The 21,775-nt window shown below is 49.4% G+C and overlaps 1 protein-coding gene across 1 annotated transcript in view; it reads left to right on the top strand.

The window, feature by feature from the left end:
- Positions 1-2,882: 2,882 nt before the first annotated feature.
- Positions 2,883-21,775, top strand: part of SEMA7A (semaphorin 7A (John Milton Hagen blood group)) — a 31,223-nt gene continuing 12,330 nt past the window's right edge. Inside the window, exons 1-8 of the mRNA XM_056866048.1 lie at positions 2,883-3,043; positions 13,032-13,090; positions 16,919-17,052; positions 17,682-17,720; positions 18,480-18,548; positions 18,651-18,746; positions 19,674-19,758; positions 20,370-20,474. Of these exons, the coding sequence (XP_056722026.1) occupies positions 2,883-3,043; positions 13,032-13,090; positions 16,919-17,052; positions 17,682-17,720; positions 18,480-18,548; positions 18,651-18,746; positions 19,674-19,758; positions 20,370-20,474 (748 nt within the window). The remainder of the gene's footprint in view (positions 3,044-13,031; positions 13,091-16,918; positions 17,053-17,681; positions 17,721-18,479; positions 18,549-18,650; positions 18,747-19,673; positions 19,759-20,369; positions 20,475-21,775) is intronic.

Here is a 21,775-nt window from a genome sequence, read left to right as displayed (position 1 = left end):
AAAGGTGAGAACTTCCCTTGTTTGAAGGCACTCAAGAGTGTTATATGGTTGCCAGGTCCCTCTTCGCCACCGGCGGGAGGTTTTTTGGGCGGAGCCTGAAGGGGACGGGGTTAGGAGAGGGGAGGGACTTCAATGCCATAGAGTCTAATTGCCAAAGCGGCCATTTTTTCCAGGTGAACTGATCTCTATCGGCTGGAGATCAGTTGTAATAGCGGGAGATCTCCAGCTAGTACCTGGAGGTTGACAACCCTAGAGTGTTAGGAAGGGCCTTTTACTGTTTTTGACTACCATGACATAGACAGGATTCAGACCTGGGGCCGTTTGAAATATCTAGGGTTGCCAGGTCCCTCTTTACCACCGGCGGGAGGTTTTTGGGGTGGAACCTGAGAAGGGCGGGGTTTGGGGAGGGGAGGGACTTCAATGCCATTGATCCCAATTGCCAAAGCAGCCATTTTCTCCAGGTGAGCTGATCTCTATCGGCCGAAGATCAGTTGTAATAGCGGGGGATCTACAGCTAGTACCTAGAGGTTGGCAACCGTAGAAACACCTGACTATGTGATATTTTGCTCATAACATATGTCAGCTCTGTTCCATGTGTCAGTAGGAAACGTTTTATTTTCCATGTCCACCCTTCCTGGCACCAATGAGAAGGTAGGGTAGGTCAGCCAGATGTTCTTGGAAATTAGTTTGAACTCCTTCACACCGACCTTGGGTGTGGATCTTCGGAGCCGCTGCCCGTTTTAACCTCCTTCTTTTGGCCTCCCATACGATGACCGGCTCTTTGCTCAGAAAAGTGATGTTTACGGAGCTCTTTTCCTGAGGGTGCCTAAAACCTTGCCAAAAACCCCTAACAACAACATGCCATTTACTGCCAGGGCCAACCATAGTGAAAAGAAATGCACTGAGCTCACCGTTTCCCTAAATCCACCAAGGGCAGGGTTGTCTTGAATGCTGAGCTAAAACGTTATGAAAAGGAAGCAAAGATTCAGCTGACGTTGGATCCCGCAAAAAGAGGACCTCTGCATCAGCTTCCTATTCTCTGCTCTTGGGGGTGGGGGGAGGTGGAATATCCTGCCAATTTCATGCAAGAGAGTTTTAGTAGAAGTGATGGGGAAAGGTTCGAATGGATAATTTTTCCATATCTGGTAACCCTAGGTGAATTGCTAAGGGGAGGGGGGCTGTGGCTCAGTGGAAGAGCCTCTGCTTTGCATGCAGAAGGTCCCAGGTTCAATCCCCGGCATCTCCAGATGAAAAGACCAGGCTGTAGCGGATGAGAAAGATCTCTGCCTGAGATCCTGGGGAGTCGTTGACAGAGTAGACAATGCTGCTAAAAAAAACAAAAAAACACTACAATTTTACAGATTGTACATAATCTACAGGACATCACACTTTGCTGAACAGTGGTCCAAATTCTCCCCCCCCCCCCCGAACCCTAAAATTCCCCCCTGGGGGGAATTCCCCCCTTATTGAAAACCCCGGCAGTAAAAAGGTTATAGTATCATAAAACATCATAGGAAGAACCCATGAAAGTTTCTAAGAAGTGGCACCTGTAGAACTATTAGATATAGTGGCGAATAAAGAAATCTAAGTCTCTTGTTTAATTCTCTCTCTCCAGTCATCCTACATCGCAGGGCTGTTGTGAGGATAAAATGAAGGAAGAGATGCCCCGAGTCAAAACTTCTTGTCTTCAGGGAGTCTTGGACCTATTAGCCTTCATTATTCCCCCCCACCTGCCAATACCCCCCCCCAAGCTTCCAAAGAATTTTAATAGCTTAGCCTACAGAGATGGCGTGGAATTGCAAAAGCGAAATGCAAAATGCAGGTTTTTAATTGCCAGCTTCATTCCCCCGTGCGGTCTCCTACGCTTATGACACCAGCGTAGCATGTAAAAAATCGACCTCTCTTCCCGGCAGAAGACGTCTTCAGGTGGAAAAGAAACTGCATTAGCGTAATTAATGCCTAAAATAGTACGGAAACCCAGCCAAGGAAAGCCATAATCAAGATGAGAACGCTGGGGATCACGAGGCAAGTTAGAGCACCGGTTCTGCCCAGCTAACAATTGCTATCTGTTTATTTTAAATCAGCTTTTGCTTCTAGCTGGCTAACAATTTTTATCTGTTTATTTTAAAATCAGCTTTTGAAATCAGTCCGAAGAGACTGAGAGACCCTGGCTCAGTGGTAGAGCCTCTGCTTGGCATGCAGAAGGTCCCAGGTTCAATCCCCGGCATCCCCAGTTAAAAGTGGCAGGGACTAGGTGATGGGAGAGACCTTGATCTGAGACCCTGGCTTAGTGGTTGAGGCTTTGCTTGGCATGCAGAAGGTCCCAGGTTCAATCCCCGGCATCTCCAGCTAAAGGGACTGGGCAAGTAGGTGATGTGAAAGACCTCTGCCTGAGACCCTGGAGATCCACTGCCGGTCTGGGTAGACAATACTGACTTTGATGGACCAAGGGTCTGAGCTCCGCGTGTTCCCTGCCATAAAGCCTGCCCTGCAAAGCATCCCTCTTCTCCGGGGGAACGGATCTCTCTCTGTAGTGGAAAGAGGAGCTGCGATTCCGGGTGTGTGTGCCCAGGTCCCGCATCCCTAGGTCCCAAGCCAATCCAACCGAGAACTTTTAATTGAAAATCTTAATTTATTATGGGTTGATAACTTGGTTTCTGCGGACCTGAATTTCATTCTCGAAATGACCCCCGGTTGGGAGCCAGTGCTCTCAGTGGTAGCACTATTAATTCATAAGTCAGTTTCCAGAGACTTCACACTCCGCCTCCCCTGCCTCTGCTGCTACCTGTGCGCCAAGGGGCCAGGAGGGCTTTCCCTACCTGGGGGAGCGTCAGGGAAAGGGGGGGCCCGCCCCGCCCCGCCCACCTCTCCGCCTCCTTAAGATGCTCCAGCCCAGCCCTGCCGAAGCCACGGAGCGCTTTCGACGGCGGGGAAAGGAGGAGGATGCTGCTGCTGCTGCTGGGGGCTCTGTGGTCCAGCCAGCTGCCGCTCCTCCAGGCGGCGCCTCGCAGGACCAGCCCCAGGATCCGCGCCGCCCCGGCAGGTGAGCAGGGGCAGGGATGCGCGCCGGGGGTCGGCTGGGCTTCCCGGGGCGCCTCCTCGCGAGGAGGGAGCTCTCCGGGGCAGGCGGAGCTGGAAGGCTGGGGCTCGCTCCCCCCCCCCCCCCCACACAGTGCAGCCCTGTGCGGCACAGGGCTCAGTGGGAGAGCATCTGCTCGATACGCGGGAGGTCCCAGGTTCAACCCCTGGCATCTCCAGACAAAGGGACCAGGCGGGTGAGTGTGTCAAGTGCCATCAAGTCGCAGGCGACTTATGGGGCCATTTATTCATGGAAGGTTTTGCATTGGATTTGTCACTCTATAGAAGCACATATTCCCCGTCTGACTTCTCAAAACTCGGCATGGCGGCTTATCGTTGAGTTTTGAGAATACGGGTGGGGGGAAAGTGCATCTAAAGAGTGGCAAATCCAATGCAAAACCTTCCATGAATAAATGGCCCATGGTGACCCCTTTCTGGGGTTTTCATGGCAAGAGACTAACAGAGTGGTTTGCCAGTGCCGTCCTCTTTACAGCAACCCTGGTCTTCCTTGGGGGTCTCCCATCCCAATACTAACCTGCTTAGCTTCTGAGATCTGACGAGATCAGGCTAGCCTGGGCCATCTTGGTGCTATCTGAAGTTAAAAATCCCTGTTTTGAGAGTTGCCTCTAGGTGGATGAGAACACAAGGTTCCCACCACTGGATGGCAGATTGAGTGATGCTGAAAAGAGAACGCTTATTAAAATTGGGTGGCCCCAGAGGGTTTCCACGTCAAGAGGCATTCAGAGGTGGTTCGCGTAGCGACCCTGGTATTCCTTGGGGGTCTCCCATCCCAATACTAACCAGGGCTGACCCTGCTTAGCTTCTGAGATCTGATGAGATCAGGCTAGCCTGGGCCATCCAGGTCAGGGCGACCAGGCGAGTAGGTGATGGGAAAGGCCTCTGCCGGAGACCCTTGAGAGCTGTGAAGAAGAGCTCGGTGGTAGAGCATCCGCTTGGCACACAGAAGGTCCCTCTTCATGGCTCTCCAGGGTCTCAGGCTGAGGAGCTTGGCATGCAGAAGGTCCCAGGTTCAATCCCCGGCATCTCCAGTGGAAATAAGCAGGTAGTAGGTGGTGTGAAAGACCTCCGCTTGAGACCCTAGCTCAGTGGTAGAGCATCTGCTTGGCACGCATAAGGCCCCAGGTTCCATCCTCGGCGTCTCCAGTCAAAGGGACCAGGCAAGTAGGTGATGTCTAGGGTCAAGGGAGAAAGGCAAAGTCCAGCGGCTGGGGCAGCATACGTGCGTTAGCTGAAGAGAGCACCGTTTTTTGGTGGTTGCGGTTGCTGTTCGGTTCTGCTTCTCTTTGGCCTTGCAAGAAATTGCTTGCACTGGTTGTGGTGGAAAAGGCCACCAAGTTGCAGCCAACTTATGCCGACCTTGGAAGGTTTTCAAGGCAAGAGACGTCCAGAGGTGGTTTGCCACTGGCAAACCATAGCAACCCTGGACTTCCTTGGTGGTCTCCCATCCATTCTGCATAGCAACCCTGGACTTCCTTGGTGGTCTCCCATCCAAGTAGCAACCAGGGCTGACCCTGCTTAGCTTCTAAGATCAGACAAGATCGAGCTAGCCTGGGCCACCCAGGTCAGGGCTTGGATTACTCAAGGCTTTCTCGATTGGTTCTCTTCTCATTCCTCTGCAGCCTGATGCAAGACTCTCAAAACAGCCTAAGCACTTAAGCAGCCTTATTGGGATGCTGGTTACAGAAAAGGGTAGGAAGATGAGTCTTGGGTGGTGACTGATGGGAAGAACAGACTGATCCTGGGAACTGGACCAGAAAGCCATTTTGTACGGATCTTCTAGAACTGGCCAGCTCTATCTCCACCTCCGCAGAAGAGCATGTTCCTAGAAGGCATCTCTCTTGGCACAGTTGACTGGAATTCAGAGGACATGTCTGGACCAGCCCCAGGGCTCTGATGTGCTGATTTATCCTCTCCCTCTGGCATTCGCAGATAGCCTATGGTAATCCCCCCCCCCATCAATTTAGAACCAGCAAGGCGTAGCAGATGGAGTGTTGGGCTGGGATCCTGGGAAACCTGGCTTCGAATCCCTACTTCTACTGTGGAAGTTCGCTTGGTGACGTTGAGCCAGTCACAGACCTTGAGCCTAACCTACCTCACAGGGTTGTTGTGAAAAAAACAGAGGAGTGATGTTCTAAGCCGGTTTGAGGCCCAGCTGGGAAGTAAAGTGCATATATGTATAAATAAATGTACCAAAATGCACGTAGTGGATGGAGAAATGAGAGAAGGGTTACAGCAGTATCTTGCCTGAGAAGGATCCCCCCCCCAAAAGCAACCCCCCAAGGCATTATTTTATAATCCCTGCCTCTGCCATGGGGCTTCCATGAAGCAAACACACACCTGATGTGCAATTCTTCATTGGGATGCTAAAAAATAAAACACCCTGCAACTTCTGAGGATGCTAAGTCCAGGGTGGAAGGAGAGGGGTTATTGTAAAACCCTTTCCCTTCGTACCTTTTTTCTTACTGAAAATCCCACCCCCAGCTGCTTTTTATGCCTGCCTGGAAAAAAAGATAACCCTTTGTTATGTCATTTCCCCAAAAGGGTAAACGCAGTTCAACAAAAAGATAGTTTGGGGAGTTAATTAAGAAACGTCTCCCCTTGGGAGTCTTCTGTTTCAGACATAGCAGGTAATCTGTATTCGTTTCCTTTGCAGTTGTGGCTGGGGAACCCCCTGGTTAGGCGCTTAAAAAGCTTTGGCCAGGCCCCGTAATAAGTTACTGCAATCTGTAAATGACAACTGGCAACCCAGTGCAAGGAGGGAGAAATCTCTTCCCCTCTCCCTTGTGCGGGTGTGTAAAGTACCCTCGAGTCGCCGATTTCTGGCGACCCCAGCAAGAGGCTTTTGAGGCAAGTGAGAAGCAGAGGTGGTTTTGCCATTGCCTTCCTCTGCAGAGTCTCCCTTGGATATAGGGTGTCATGGTGACCCCGTGAGCAAGTCCCATGAGGCACATGCAAAACATAGGGAGCAGCTGCCATGTTTTGTGCCTCCCAGAGAACCTTCTGCTTGGCATGCAGAAGGTCCCAGGTTCAATCCCCGGCATCTCCAGTTAAAGGGACTAGGCAAGTCGGTGATGTGAAAGAACCCTCCCTGAGACCCTGGAGAGCCGCTGCTGGTCGGAGTAGACAATACTGGCTTTGATGGACCAAGGGTCTGATTCAGTAGAAGGCAGCTTCATGGGGATAGGCCACGGCTCAGTGGTAGAGCATCTGCTTGGCATGCAGAAGGTCCCAGGCTCAATCCCCCGGCATCTCCAGTTAAAGGGACTAGGCAAGTAGGTGATGTGAAAGACCTCTGCCTGAGACCCTGGAGAGCCGCTGCCGGTCTGAGCAGACAATACTGACTTTGATGGACCGAGGGTCTGATTCAGTATGAGGCAGCTTCATGTGAGGGCTCCCTTCCAAGAACAGACCCTGCTTAGCTTCCAATTTATGGTGACCCCAGCGAGGGGCTTTCAAGGCAAGTGATTAAGCAGAGGTGGTTTGCCATTGCCTTCCTCTGCAGAGCCTTCCTTGGTGGTCTCCCTTCCAAGTACTGACCCTGCTTAGCTTCCAAGACCTGATGAGATGGGGCTATACCATGCCACCTCCCCTCCCTCCCCTCTCCCTCCCCTCTCGCAAAACCCCCAACAGTTTGGTTTACGGTATTTTCAGAGTAGTTACAAATAAATGCCGTTTTTGAGTATCACGTAGGCAAACGAAGCACCCAGGTAATGAAAACTCTGAACCTGTAAAACCTGTAAGGTGTCTGTCTGTGGCTTTCGGGCCCTGACACCTTATTCCTTAATCTTGATCCAAGTGACATTTTTGCTGTTTTCCCTTTCTCATGGCCCCAAACTCTCTCTGAAGCACGGGGATCGGTCTAATTTGCACAGGCGGCAACAAAGCTGGGGTGTCAACCTCAAACAAGATAGACTAAAACACACACACACAATAAAGCCAATTCTGGGAAGTATGGTACTGATCGAGCCGGCATGGCGTAGTGGTTAGAGTGTCAGACTAAGAACTGGAAGCCCCAGGTTCAAATCCCCGCTCTGCCGTAGAAGCTTGCTGGTTGACCTGGGGCCAGTCACCTTCTTTTCTGCCGGCCCTACCTCACAGGGTTGTTGGGAGGATAAAATACAGGAGGAGGAAATGACATTGTAAGCCACTTTTGATCCTTATTGAGAAGGGGAAATGAAGCATCAATATGTAAATAAAATTCCAAAGTTAAATCATTGTAATAACGAGGATAATAAAGAGCTCTGCCTTTTGCTCTTGGCGGCTGAAGAAGGGTTGGTTTTTATATGCCAACTTTCTGTATCACTTAAGGAAGAATCAAACCGGCTTACAATCACCTTCCCTTCCCTTCCCCTCCCCACAACAAACACCCTGTGAGGTAGGTGGGGCTGAGAGAGCTCTAAGAGAGCTGTGACTAGCCCATGATCACCCAGCTGGCTTCATGGGTAGAAGTGGGGAAACAAATCCAGTTCACCAGATTAGCGTCCAAGTGGGGAATCAAACCCGATTCTCCAGATCAGAGGCCACCGCTCCAAACCACTGCTCTTAACCACTACACCACGCTGGGTCTCTCTATGCAATATAGAGTTCTAGTCTGGAGTCATCATAGCCCCTACCTGGGGTTGCCAGGTCTGGGTTGGGAGATACCTGGAGATGTTGGGGGCGGAGCCTGGGGAAGATGGGGTTTGAGGAGGGGAGAGACTTCAGCAGAACATAATGCCATACAGTCCACCCTCCAAAGCTGTCATTTTCCCCAGGTCAACTCGTCTTGATAGTCCGGAGATCAATTATGATAGCGGGAGATCTCCAGGTGCCATCTGGAGGTGGGCAACCCCACCTGGTGATACCACCCATCCAAGGCATGTTAAAAATGGGAGGCAAGGCGTGGTGTATTATTTTGGCTTGTGGTTTTCTGATAACCTGTGTAGGAGGCCGAGAATCCAGGGCTCGGCGTGGCCGTTGCTATTTGAATTATGCGGTTTCGTTTTGTTTGCTGCCGATGCCTCTGTTGAACTTTCATGTAAAGCTGCTGCCCGCCTTGAGTCCTTTGTCCGAGAAAGGCACGCTAAAGATGTCACAAATAAATAAATTATCACAGGAGATGGATGGAGGAGAGCAGGGCTGGAATGAAGTTCCAGGAAGACAAAACTGGGGGAAGGCTTGAACGGAAACTGGTGGGCATTTCCTTCAATGCAGGGGAGAATTGACTGTTAAGGCCACTGGGAAAAGTCCCGGGGTGTCGATGCTAGATTCCCTCTTTGTTGCACGGGCTTCTCCAAAGTGGCTCTTACCCTTGTGAACTTCCCTCAAGAAGTTCCAGTCTTCCCCGTCCCCCGCAAGCAGTGTTTTCATTTCGTATATACTATTTGCTTCTCCTTCCAGCGCAGCGGACTTCTTCCTTGCTGACTAAAGGGGGAAGCATCACTTCTCCAAACATAGTTGCTGATCGCTCGGCACACGTCTGTCCTCCTAAGCTCTTGAACACATGAAGCTGCCCTCTACTGAATCAGGCCCTCGGTCCATCAAAGTCAGTATTGTCTACTCAGACCGGCAGCGGCTCTCCAGGGTCTCAGGCAGAGGTCTTTCCTATCACCTCCTTGCCCAGTCCCTTTAACTGGAGATGCAGGGGATTGAACCTGGGCCCTTCTGCATGCCAAGCAGGTGCTCTACCATTGAGCTATGGCCCTTCCCCTTCCTCTTGCTCTGAATAGCCACGGGCACGGCCCTGGAGATGCAGGGGATTGAACCTGGGCCCTTCTGCATGCCAAGTAGGTGCCCTACCACTGAGCTATGGCCCTTCCCCTTCCTCTTGCTCTGAATAGCCACGGTTACGGCACAGCCCTAGTCCTCTGTGCTGTAGTAACACACGTGAAGCTGTCTTTTGCTGAATCAGAGCATTGGTCCATCATGGTCAGTACTGTCTCCTCAGACTGGCAGTGGCTCTCCGGGATCTCAGGCAGAGGTCTTTCCTATCACCTACTGCTAGGGTTGCCAACCTCCAGGTACCAGCTGGAGATCTCCCGCTTTTACAACTGATCTCCAGCTGATAGAGATCAGTTCCCCTGGAGAAAATGGCCGCTTTGGCAATTGGACTCTATGGCATTGAAGTCCCCTCCCCTCCCCAAACCCTGCCCACCCCAGGCTCCGCCCCCAAAAAAAACTCCCACCGATGGAGAAGAGGGACCTGGCAACCCCACCTACTGCCTGGTCCTTTCAACTTAGGGTTGCCAGCCTCCAGGTGGGACCTGGGGATTTGCCAGAATTACATCTCATCTCCAGACTACAGAGATCAGTTCTCCTGGAGAAAATGGCTGCTTTGAAGGGTGGACTTTGTGGCACTGTGCCCCACTCCCTGTCCTCCCCAGGCTCCATCCCCAAACCCCCAGGAGTTTCCCAGCCTGGATTTGGCAACCCTACTTAAAATGTGCATGCAGCTGAACTATATGCATCCCGAGCGCAAAACTTTAAAAACAAAACAAAACTGCTGAGCTTTTCAGGACGTGCGGTCTATGTCTCAGGAGGACAGCTGAGTTTAAGTTTTGTGGTGGAAACGCCGTTTCTTTAAATAAAACAGGTCCGTAGTGATGCTGAATCATGTATGATCTATTTAGAGGTCTTCTGGAAGAAAGATGAATTTCTCCGTTTCCAATGAGTCTCTCTTCCTTTTCCCCTTGGAGTAACGTTAGCTGGTTCTGATTCAGGGGCTCGGTCTTACAGTCAGGTCTCTGCTTGCTTTTATTCACACAGCAGACGTAGTAATTATCATAACTGGTGGTCTCGGGGACAACTTCAAAGTTGATCTGTCTTCTAGCCATAATTTTGTGAGTCACATAACAGCCTTCAAAAATCTATACTTAAAAAAAAAAATTTAAATTTTTATTACTTAAAATAAAACAAACAATTAAAAAAATTCAGAATTCTAAGCTGGAAGGTGGATTTGTAGGAGATAATAAGTATGCGGGAGGGCGATGTGGTTGGACTTCCTTTTCTTACACCCACCAGTTGTCTCCTGCTCCCCCCCCCATTTTTAATTTAAACACGTTCTCTTATGGTCACTCCCTTCTAATCTGGTTTCCAAGCCTAGAATTAAGCTTAGCAGAGAAGAAAAACAAGGTGGGTGGGGAGGGGGATAAAGGAGAAGATAGTTGAGAGGGAACATTAGTAGGGTTGCCAACCTCCAGCTGTCACCTGCAGAGCTCCTGCTATTGTCTCAAGACAACCAAGATCAGTCCCCCTGGAAAAAGTGGCTGCGTTGGAGGCTGGGGTCTATGGCATTATATACCAATGAGGTCCCTCCCCAATCCCACCCTCCGCAAGCTCCATCCCCCCCAAATCTCCAGATATTTCCCAACCCAGAGCTGGCAACCCTAAACATTAGAAGAAGAAGAGTTGGTTTTTATTTGCTGTCTTTCTCTACCACTTAAGGGAGACTCAAACCGGCTTAAAATCCCCTTCCCTTCCCCTCCTCACAACAGACACCCTGTGAAGTAGGTGGGGCTGAGAGAGACTTGCCCAAGGTCACCCAGCTGGCTTTGTGTGTAGGAACGAGGAAACAAATCCTGCTCACCAGATCAGCCTCCGCCGCTCATGTGGAGGAGTGGGGGAATCGAACCCTGTTCTCCAGATCAGACTCCACCGCTCCAAACCACCGCTCTTAACCACTACGCCACGCTGGCACTCTCCTTCTACCAACCTACCTTCAAAAACTCCTGTAGGAAACAAAGCCTTGTTTTAAAAGACCTATCCCGCCCTTTTAAAATACTAACAAACCGGGGAGACCGATTTTGGATAGCAGTACCATGTGGAAGTCGAAGGGTTAAACACCCTCTCTTCCTGCACAGTCCCGGGGCAAATCGCGGCGGCATCAGGCCTGCAGTTTTAAGGACGGGATGAGAGTTGTCTGTTTGAACGGCAGCTGCAAGTGGCTGCCAGCTTTCACCCTGAGACCTTTAATAATAAAATTATAAACCAAAACTATTTTAGGGGATGCCAGAGTAAAAATGAAAAAGGGTAAGGAATGCTATAATCACTGAGAAGCTATGAACTTTTAGTGGAATGGTATGTTAGATGTGGCCTTGGAGGACCTGGGAAGTTGCCAGCTACGGAATACAATTTAACACAACACAACACAAGGGCTGAAAGAAACCGAAACGCGGCAAGACGTCAACGCTGTGGCTTGTTCCCATAAAGACAATGGGGTGCTTTGTTCTGCAGCTGCATTTAGCCCTTTGGCCTTGGAGGTTCGCTCCCCCATATTTAAAACCCTGTTCTGTAGCACAATACAAAATATTGTTTGCCCGTCCAAAACGCTATCTGACTTCTTGCAGAATCCGCAGCCCTGGACTTGCGTGGTCGGCTTTAGTTCATCGTGGCGCCTGCTTTTCTGGAGCGTTTGCGGGGAAAGAGTAAAACGCTTAAACAGGAACCCATGTACAAAGTAATTGGTTTTCCCCGCAGGTGAAGCGCTCATCGGGATGTCGGACAATTCCCTTCAGTAGTTGAAAAGGTGCCCTGTTCCAGATTAGGTCACTTTTCCTGTTCTCTTTCTCTCCAGCTCATACCTGCAGGGGGTGGGAACGGTTCCAGGATTCAGCCGGGGTTCGACAAATGCCTACACTTGCTTTCAAGGGAAACCTGTTTTAAACTGGTTTAATTATTGTGGGCCCTGATCTGGATGGTCCAGGCTAGCTATTCTTAACCTCTGATATCAGCTGTGGAAGCGGTTGTTCCCTCTGTGGTGGACAGAGAGGTCCACCCCCCAAAAATCTTCATGAATTTCCCAACCGGGAGATGGCATCCAGGGGAAGAATGACAACAGGTTCCACACTCCGACTGACATATACTCAATGAAATGGGCCTTACAACCTACATGCATACACATGTACACAGGGTAGGGTTGCCAGCTCCAGGTTGGGGGAAACCTGGAGTTTTTGGGGGTGGAGCCTGAGGAGGGCAGGGTTTGAGGATGGGAGGGACTTGAATGGGGTATAATATCATAAAGTCCACCTTCCAAAGCAGCCATTTTCTCCAGCTGAAGTGATCTTTGTCGCCTGGAGATCAGTTGTGATACCGGGAAATCTCCAGCCTCCACCTGGAGGTTGGCAATCATAAGACAAGGATGGAGTTCTCTGCATTATTGTCCCCAAAAAGTAGAGTTCTCGATCACATGGACAGCCTACATGGGTACAGGTGTGCATAAGCTTGGTGCTCTCTGCCTGACTGGGAGCGCCATGTTCAAATGAACGGATGGAAGGGGGGTAAAGTTGAAGACACGACATGAAGACATGAAGCAGCCTTATACAGAATCAGACCCTCAGTCCATCAAAGCCAGTATCGTCTACTCAGACCGGCAGCGGCTCTCCAGGGTCTCAGGCAGGGGTCTTTCACATCACCTACTTGCCCAGTCCCTTTAACTGGAGATGCCGGGGATCGAACCTGGGACTTTCTGCATGCGAAGCAGAGGCTCTTCAAACTGAGCCACGCCCTCCCCTAAATTTACAATAGCAATCCTAATTCTTCCTCTACGCAAAAACTTTGGCCCAGACACAACCTCGTATGTAAGAATCCTAAAATGAAACATCCCCTTCTAAGTCTTTCGATGGATTCTTGGCTGCTACCTACACGCTTCTGTCTTTGTAAAGTTTGTTTCCCTCCTCTTCAGATTACAGTATCTTCAGTGTCCTCCCCGCCCACAAAGTACACAGTGTTCAGATAATACAGTCCTCAACTTTGAGGCTGCCACGGGGTTTGTACAAAGGGCATTGCGTGGACCCTACGTAGGCTGTTCTGGCCAAAGATGCAAAGATGACCCCTGCGATCTCTGATTTATAAACATTTTTATCTTGAATTATGTTTACCTCTTCCTCTGAGCTACTTGCCTGGACTCTTATTTAAGGGTTTCCTGCTGGATCTTTTCCCCCCTTTTTTGCCTCAAGGTTCTTTGCCTTCTTCTGGCATAATGAACCGCAAATAGCAGTCTCCGCTACTATTAACGGTACGGGAATCCTCCTACCCAAGACTTGCTAGTTAGCTTTACACAAGACAAAATCAAAACAGGAATATTCTGAGACTCAACAGCATTTGAAACGTGGCCTCATCCTGCTCGAAAGTCATATGGCTATTCTCCAGTGGTGTCTATTTACCAAGGACTTCAATGCCATAGAGTCCAATGACCAAAGCAGCCATTTTCTCCAGGTGAACTGATCTCTATCGGTTGGAGATCAGTTGTAACAGCAGGAGATCTCCAGCTACTACCTGGAGATTGGCAACCCTACCTCCTGCAGGATAAGTCACTGCAGCAATACAATGGTCAGTAGGGTTGCCAGCCTCTAGGTTCTAGCTGGAGATCTGCTATTACAACTGATCTCCAGCCGATAGCGATCAGTTCCCCTGGAGAAAAAGGCTGCTTTGGCCATTGGACTCTATGGCATTGAAGCCCCTCCCCTCCCCAAACCCCACCTTCCTCAGGCTCCACCCCAAAAACCTCCTGCCGGTGACAAAGAGGGACCTGGCAACCCTAATGATCAGAGTGATAATTAGAGCCACAGGGATTTTATATGTACCCAAGTGTTCTTGTTTTCATCCATGCAATGGTGCAGGATATAGGACTGAACAGCCACAAAATCTATTTGACGTTCAGATCAACGGGTAAGAAACATTTCCTCCAAGGATAAGTTATTTTTGCTTCGCTCAGAGCACGGAGGAATTTATTATTTGGGAGGGCGACCTTGCACAGTTTGTCTCGAAACCAAACTGCATACCAAGCCGGGGTATCTTTGAGGCCCAAAGAAAACATGTTCAGCCAGGAGACTGTTTTCCTTTTCTGCGTGGACAAACATCTTTTGAAAACAATCCCTTCCTTGTATAAAAAAAAGAGTGTGCTTGTTTGCGGGCAGCAAGTCAGAGGCTAATTTTGCAAAGAACACCATATTGCAAAGACAAGTTCTTCGATGAAAGACAATTTGGTATTAAACATTTGGTATTAAACTGGGCATTCAACTGTCTTTTTTGTTTTGTTGTAGAGGGTAGTAGGGTTGCCAGCCTCCAGGTACTAGCTGGAGATCTCCCGCTGTTACAACTGATCTCCAGCCAATAGAAATCGGTTCACCTGGAGAAAATCGCCGCTTTGGCCATTGGACTCAAGGGAAGGCTGGAATGGCTCGAAACGCTGTCTCACCCTTCCCCTTCTCCTGCCCTTCTACCCATAGTGGTGTTCAGGCTTGCCAAACCTCTGGTGCTGACTTCAGCACATGGCTCCGCTGAGCACAAAATAGACTTAACCACACTGGCGTGGGCAGGGTGCACTTAGTTCAGCAGCCCACGGCCGTGTGGTTAAGTCGGCATGGGCGGGCTCAAAACCACGCTGGCCCCAGGCTGGAAAGGATGTGACTGGGCCGTTTTGTTCAAACATGTCAGCTGACCGGCACAACGCTGCTATTGTATCACACGAAACCGCACATTAACTCCTTTTGGCGTTTTGCACATTAGGAAAGTGGTCTGATGGAATGCATGCATTTGAATTCCTTGGGCTTACTAGATTAACACGTGCCACGGGTAGGGTTGCCAGCTCCAGGTTGGGAAATACCTGGAGATTTTGGGGGCGGAGCCTGAGGAGGGCGGGGTTTGGGAAGGGGAGGGACTTCAACACCATAGAGTCCAATTGCCAAAGCAGCCATTTTCTCCAGGTGAACAGATCTCCATCAGCTGGGGATCAGTTGTAATAGCAGGAGATCTCCAGCTACTACCTGGAGGTTGGCAACCCTAGTCACGAGGCAAGGATGCTGGTTGGCAGTGAATTAAAAAAATAAAAGAACCAGCATGTATGAAAAGATCTCTAGAACTGCGGGGAAGTGAACAGGGCTGGCTGCTTGTGGATGGGTACGAAACCACAAAAAGTATTTCCAGTACTGTAAAAGTAGTTTCTTTTCTCTAATAAAAGCAGTTTCTCTTCTCTAATAAGGTGGTGCATTCTGCTGAAATGTTTTGTGCAGTGTGGCCCTTGTGCAGATGGAGGAGAGATATCGTTTATCTTTTCTGCCCATGGATAAGGAAGGGTGACTTCATCCCTGCCCCTCCCCTGCTATGCTCAGTTGCTCAGGACAAAGGCTGCTATTGAGAAAATAAAATCAAAATCTATGGCTCTGAATTTGGGGAGGGCAGGAAGCTCCACAGTAGGGTTGCCAGCCTCCAGGTGTGGCCTGGAGATCTCCTGGAATTAGACTTGGTGTCCACGTTATAGAGATCAGTTTCCCCCCTGGAGAAAATAGCTGCTTTGGAGGGCAGATTCTACAGCCCTCTAAATAGGGTTGCCAGATCCGTCTTCGCCACCGGCGGGAGTTTTTTGGGGTGGAGCCTGAGGAAGGTGGGGTTAGGGGAGGAGAGGGACTTCAACGCCATAGAGTCCAATTGCCAAAGCAGCCATTTTCTCCAGGTGAACTAATCTCTATTGGCTGGAGATCAGTTGAAATAGCAGGAGATCTCCAGCTCCTACCTGGGGGTTGGCAACCCTACCTCCAAAGCAGCTATTTTCTCCAGGGAGGAAACTGATTTCTATCGATTGGAGATCAGTTGTAATAGCAGGAGATCTCCAGCTAGTACCTGGAGGTTGGCAACCCTAAGCCCACAGGTCATTCTGCAAAAAGGAACATTTTGGTTTTTAACGTGCCGCTAGCCTCCTGTTTGTTGCAGCAAAGATTCTGCCGCACACCGGTCTTGGCACCCGGGCTCACAATCCCATGGAGGTTTGGCATCAATTGCATCAACAAATCGGAAGCATGGAAAAGGTGCGTCTCGGCCCATCGGTGTGTGTCTATCACTGTGCTTCTGGGCACCAGCAAGGAGGGTTGTGAAGCCGCGCGGGATGTGATTAGCGGCGTACTGAGTCATCGCATGAGGATTCCCTCTCTCTATAATAAACAGTGACTCATAGGACCTCAGGGAAGAGGTATCGCCACACTTACACCTTAGAGCAGTGATATCACGGCCTCCAGAGTCTCGAGAATACAGAAGTGAGTGACTTCGAAGGTGTGGTGTGTGATGCTTTGCCTTCAGTTTCTATAGCGCTGTTTCGTTCTCGCCAAAGCGGTGGAAAACTCAGCACAAACTTCCCTTGTACCGTTCGATTGGGAGTGTAAGAGAAACTATGGGTGGCCCTGGATTGATGCCAGCCCTCCTTCACAGTTATATAAGTCATTGTGGTCAGGGGGGCGGGCACTGACCCAATGCCCTCCATGGTTTCTCTTACACTCCCAATCGAACTAGGGTTGCCAACCTTCAGGTACTAGCTGGAGATCTCTATGGCATTGAAGTCCCTCCCTCCCCAAACCTCACCCTCCTTAGGCTCCACCCCAAAAACCTCCCGCGAAGAGGGACCTGGCAACCCTATCTCCAGGTGAACTGATCTCTATTGGCTGGCGATCAGTTGTAATAGCAGGAGATCTCCGGCTAGTACCTGGAGGTTGGCAACCCTAGTTCGATTGGGAGTGTAAGAGAAACCATGGAGGGCATTGGGTCAGTGCCAGCCCCCCTGACCACAATGACTTATATAACTGTATTTCGGAGCTGGAAGATGTCCAGAAGAGGATCATTCATGATGACGAAGCAACTGAAGAGTGCTTCCTATTAAGATGGGCTCTTTTCAGTGTGTATTTTTTGGCCACCAAGTCTTCACTCTTGATCTAAGCGGAGAATTAGTGCAGAAATGCCACTGAATTGCAACATGTTGGTTTCTGTACACAGAATGCATGAAAACCCCTTTTGGGAATGGGTATTCCTTTTGGGAATGACCTGGTACTGTATTTCCCTTCCTTTTGTGTTTTTATAGGAGAGAAACGATTCCTATTCAACACCACAGAGGCACATGTGACGCTCTACCATAAAAACGGGACTTCTTCGGTCTTTGTGGGCGCCATGAACAAGCTTTACTACTATGATTTTGAAACGTCCGAACACTACGTGGTAAGGGAAACCGGGGACCAAATTCAGCCATCCAAATCTTCTGGGCGTGGAGTAGGGGTCACTGGGGTGTGGGAGGGGGAGGTAGTTGTGAATTTCCTGCATTGTGCAGAGGGTTGGACTGGATGACCCTGGTGGTCCCTTCCAACTCTTTTCTTTTCCCCCAAGATATTTTATTATTTTTTTAACAAGAAAAAAACAACCACATACATACATTTACAATCACACAGATCCTATTCCTTCGGGGAATAGATTTCTTCTGCTTCCAACTCTATGATTCTATAATTCTAAATCTGTTTCTAAATCTGTTTTCTAAATCTAAATCTAAATCTATGATTCTATAATTCTAAATTCAGACCTCAAAATTGCATTTTAATTTGTTTGGATCCTCAAATGTGGAATTCTGTTTAAATTTGACACTCGTTCACTGTTATGCCCAATGAGAGGTTTTTCTTAAACCTCCATTATACCTTCCTAAGCTACAAGTTTGGTTTGTGTGTGTGTGAATACTGTCTCTTATTAGACAGCGATCGGGCTATATCATTTTTTTGTAGCTTTTTTGTGGTGGATGGGTGGCATTCAGTGGATATAGATAGAAACCAGAATTAACAGTGTGGTTCTTTCTCTTTCAGGAACCTTTCAACATAACAGAGTCCAACTGTGAAAATTCGGTAAGTTTGGAATAATACCTATAAGGCATTTATGCACGGCTGTCTCCTCGCGGTCACCCCGCTGACTACTTTGGGGCATTTTTTGACCGTCAGATGTTGGCTCACTCTTTTGGCCGCGTTTTCTGGATTTGTGTTTAGCCAGCATCCAGAAAACGTGGGGGAAATGTGCAGAAACAAGCAGGGAGAGCGAGGCGACCTCTGATAGTCGGAAAAATGAAAAACATAAATCAAAGCCCTGAAGTAGTCGGTGGGGTGACTGCAAGAAAACGGCCGTGCATAAATGGCCGTAGTTACTCAACGGGGTGGGGCGGGGCTGCCAACCTCCAGGTACTAGCTGGAGATCTCCTGCTATTACAAGTGATCTCCAGCCGACAGAGACCAGTTCCCCTGGAGAAAATGGCCACTACAGCAATTGGACTCTATGGCATCGAAGTCCCTCCCCTCCCCAAACCCCACCCTCCTCAGGCTCCACCCCAAAAACCTCCTGCAAAGGTGGCGAAGAGGGACCTGGCAACCCTAGGGTGGGCTGGGGACTCGATCTCTTTCAAGCAGAAGGTTCCCCAGTTCATTCCTTGCAACTGTCATCGTAAAAAACTCTCACGTCGCTGGTGTTGAGAGAGACCTTTCTCCACCTGTGATCCTGGAGAGCTCCTACCAGTCAGAGTACTTCCAAACTGTTACCCAAGTCTTTTTTAAAACCTTGCAAATCGTCCTTTGTTCCCACACCGTGGGACGCTGCCGTTGTCTCTTCAACCCCAGGCTCCCTGCGATTATCAGCTGGGCTCCAGGCCAAGTGTGGGCGGCTCTTCTGGGTCTGGGTTTTGCAAGGTCAGCGGCCGGAGTCAACAGTCCTTAGAAGTGGCTTTGCTGTTTGTGGGAGTTTCTCGCCCCTCATCTTCACCTTCCTTCCTTTTGCTTTTATCCCCCCAGAAACATGCCCAGAACTATCTCACGCTTGTGGCGAACTATGAAGGGAAGCTGCTTGTTTGCGGGACCAACGCCTGCTCTCCAGCCTGTTGGAACTGGGTATGTGATGGAGCCTGGTTTTTGGCTGCTGAGCGCTGGTTCTTGCAAATATTGATACTTCTGGCGGCTGATCTGAGGCCTCCATCCTGGAAGTTGGGAGCTGTGCATCTGTTTCCGTTCCTTTTTGAAGCGGTCCGAGGTCAAGAAAAAGAAGACCTTTGAGAAAGCACATCTCTCTTTGAGAAACCCCAACCTAGGAAGAATTAAATCGGGGTCTTGAAGCACTTTAAAGACTGACAACATTTTATTCCTACGTGCATTTTCATGGATTAGGACTTGCTACTTCAGATACAGGGGGCTGTGGCTCAGTGGCAGAGCATCTGCTTGGCATGCAGAAGGTCCCAGGTTCAATCCCCGGCATCTCCAGCTAAAGGGACTAGGCAAGTAGGTGATGTGAAAGACCTCTGCCTGAGACCCTGGAGAGCCGCTGCCGGTCTGAGTAGACAATACTGACTTGGATGGACCGAGGGTCTGATTCAGTAGAAGGCAGCTTCATGTGTTCATGTGTACAAGTGAGTTCCCGGTCCTTACGCTGGAATAAAATGTTGTTCATCTTTAAGGTATCGCTAGATCCCTGTCGAATTTTGCTGCGACAAGCCAACAAGGCATGCCCCTCCGTAATGATCATCACAAGATCCCACCTAAGAGTTGGTGTGGCAATTGACTATTGGCGATTTAATTTCCATGTTGCTTCGGCAGCAGCTACCACCACAACACAAGGATCCGCACTCTGTTACTGAAGTTAAGCTGTGGCGATTATTTTAAGCCTGCAGGCTTAAAAAGTTTGGGGACCCTTGGTGTAGGGGGGTGGGAGGCTTGGGTGTGAAGAGGAAGGTGTTGCCACCTCTATTTTCACCCTTTTGAGGCTAGGTGGAACATTCCTTGGACATATCTACTCATCACTACTGCCTTTTTTTCTCCCTGCAGGTAGACAGGAAGAAAGAGCCAGGAATTGAAGCCAGGGGACTGGCCCCCCATTACCTTGAGCAAAATTCCTTCGTCCTTTTTTACGGTATGCGTGTGCGCTTCGAAGATGTTGGCACCCAGTAATGCGTGACCTCTAAAGTTTTTGCCACTCCTAGGGATCTTCTCCTCTGTGGGGTCCCAGAAACTATCTAACAAGCTCAGGTTTCCTCTAAGCTCCTAATAGGGTTGCCAACCTCCAGGTACTAGCTGGAGATCTGCTATTACAACTGATCTCCAGCCGATAGGGATCAGTTCACCTGGAGAAAAGGGCTGCTTTGGCCATTGGACTCTATGGCGTTGAAGCCCCTCCCCTCCCCAAACCCTGCCCTCCTCAGGCTCCACCCCAAAAACCTCCTGACAGTGGCGAAGAGAGACCTGGCAACCCTAGCTCCTAGTTGTGTCCTGACCTGCATGGCCCAGGCTAGCCTGATCTCATCAGACCTTGGGAGCTAAGCAGGGTCAGCCCTGGTTAGTGTTTGGATGGGAGGTCCCCAAGGAAGTCCAAGGTTGTGATTCAGAGGCAGGCAATGGCAAACCACCGTAGTTCAGTCTCTTGCCTTGAAAACCCTACCGGGTTGCCATGACTCAGCTGTTGACTTGACGGCACTTTCCTCCTCCTCCACCACCTAATTCCCCCCCCCCTTCCCTGCTTTACAGGAGACTACATCTACTCTGCCATCAGTAAGAACGGGGGAAACTTGATTCGTTTTCGCCGCGTGAGGGGGTCTTGGGATCTGTATTCTGGAGATTCGCTATGGAGCCGTGAGTATGGCCAGAGGTGGGGGCTTCCCTTTCTCCCCTTACCTCTTCTCCCCCCCACAAACACAACTGTGAGAGAGTTTGTGACCAGAGCTCATCGCTTATGTTACGTTGTGAAGATTACCACAGCCCTATAAGGTAGGACGGTACTGTTCTCCCCCGCGTTACAGATGTGGGGCCTGAGGTAGAATGAGTTTGTGGCCATTGTAATTATGGTAAAGCATTCACACTTGGGGTCATTCAGAGACCCCAGTGTCTTGGACAGGGAGAGCGTCATTTTGCTCCCCACTTTCAGTTTAAGGTCAAAGCGGCTCCAGTTAACCTCTTAGTGGAATTCACCATCTAAAACAGAGGAAGTAACCTATGAGGCTCCCTGATTGTAGGGAAATACTTAAGATGAGCCAAGTGTTAAATTGTGGAACTCCCTGCCCCAGGATGTGGTGATGGCTGCCAACTTGGAAGGCTTTAAGAGCGGAGTGGACATGTTCACGGAGGAGATGGCTATCCATGGCTACTAGTCAAAATGGCTACTGGTCATGATGCATCCCTATTCTCTCCAGGATCAGAGGAGCATGCCCATTGTATTAGGTGCTGTGAAACACAGGCGGGACGATGCTGCTGCAGTTGTCTTGTTTGTGGGCTTCCTGGAGGCCCCTGGTTGGCCATTGTGTGAACAGACTGCTGGACTTGATGGGCCTCGGTCTGATCCAGCAGGGCTTTCCTTATGTTCGCTTGATTATAGTTTTCTTTCATCTCTGTAGGGGAGGAAAGCAATAGGGAGCCAAGTTTGAGTAGGCAAGCTGTCGGGAAGGAAAGGGTTAAATTGCAGAGGGGGGGCATTCAATCGGAAGACCTCTGCATTACTAGATAAACGAGAACTGGGGGGGAGGGTGGGGAGAAGGACACTGCTATTTATCATGCGCCTTTCTTTCCACCCTGTGTAAGCTGTGTCATGGGGTCTGGAATATCTTTAGATGCAGGAGATGTTGAGGATTTTTTTTTGATTTTTTTATTGCTTTTTTATAATAAGACATACAATAATAATAATAATAATAACCTCTTTTTAAAAAACCTATAGTGCCCTAATCCCACACCCACCACTGTGCACCCTTGGACCTCCGGCAAAGTGTTATGACAGTATATAAAAATCTGTTATTATAATCATTGATTAAAAATCACATTGAACTATAGTTCGTTAACTATACCTTTAAAATCCGTTTTTGCCAATTTATGATATTGAGGATTTGTGGTGTCTCTGTGTGCGTTGGGATCGGCGGAGCAAAAATTAGCCAGCTTAAGAAAAA

The sequence above is a fragment of the Euleptes europaea genome, chromosome 20, assembly GCF_029931775.1.
Source record: "Euleptes europaea isolate rEulEur1 chromosome 20, rEulEur1.hap1, whole genome shotgun sequence".
NCBI lineage: Eukaryota > Metazoa > Chordata > Lepidosauria > Squamata > Sphaerodactylidae > Euleptes > Euleptes europaea.
This window is presented reverse-complemented; position numbering and strand designations above follow the sequence as displayed.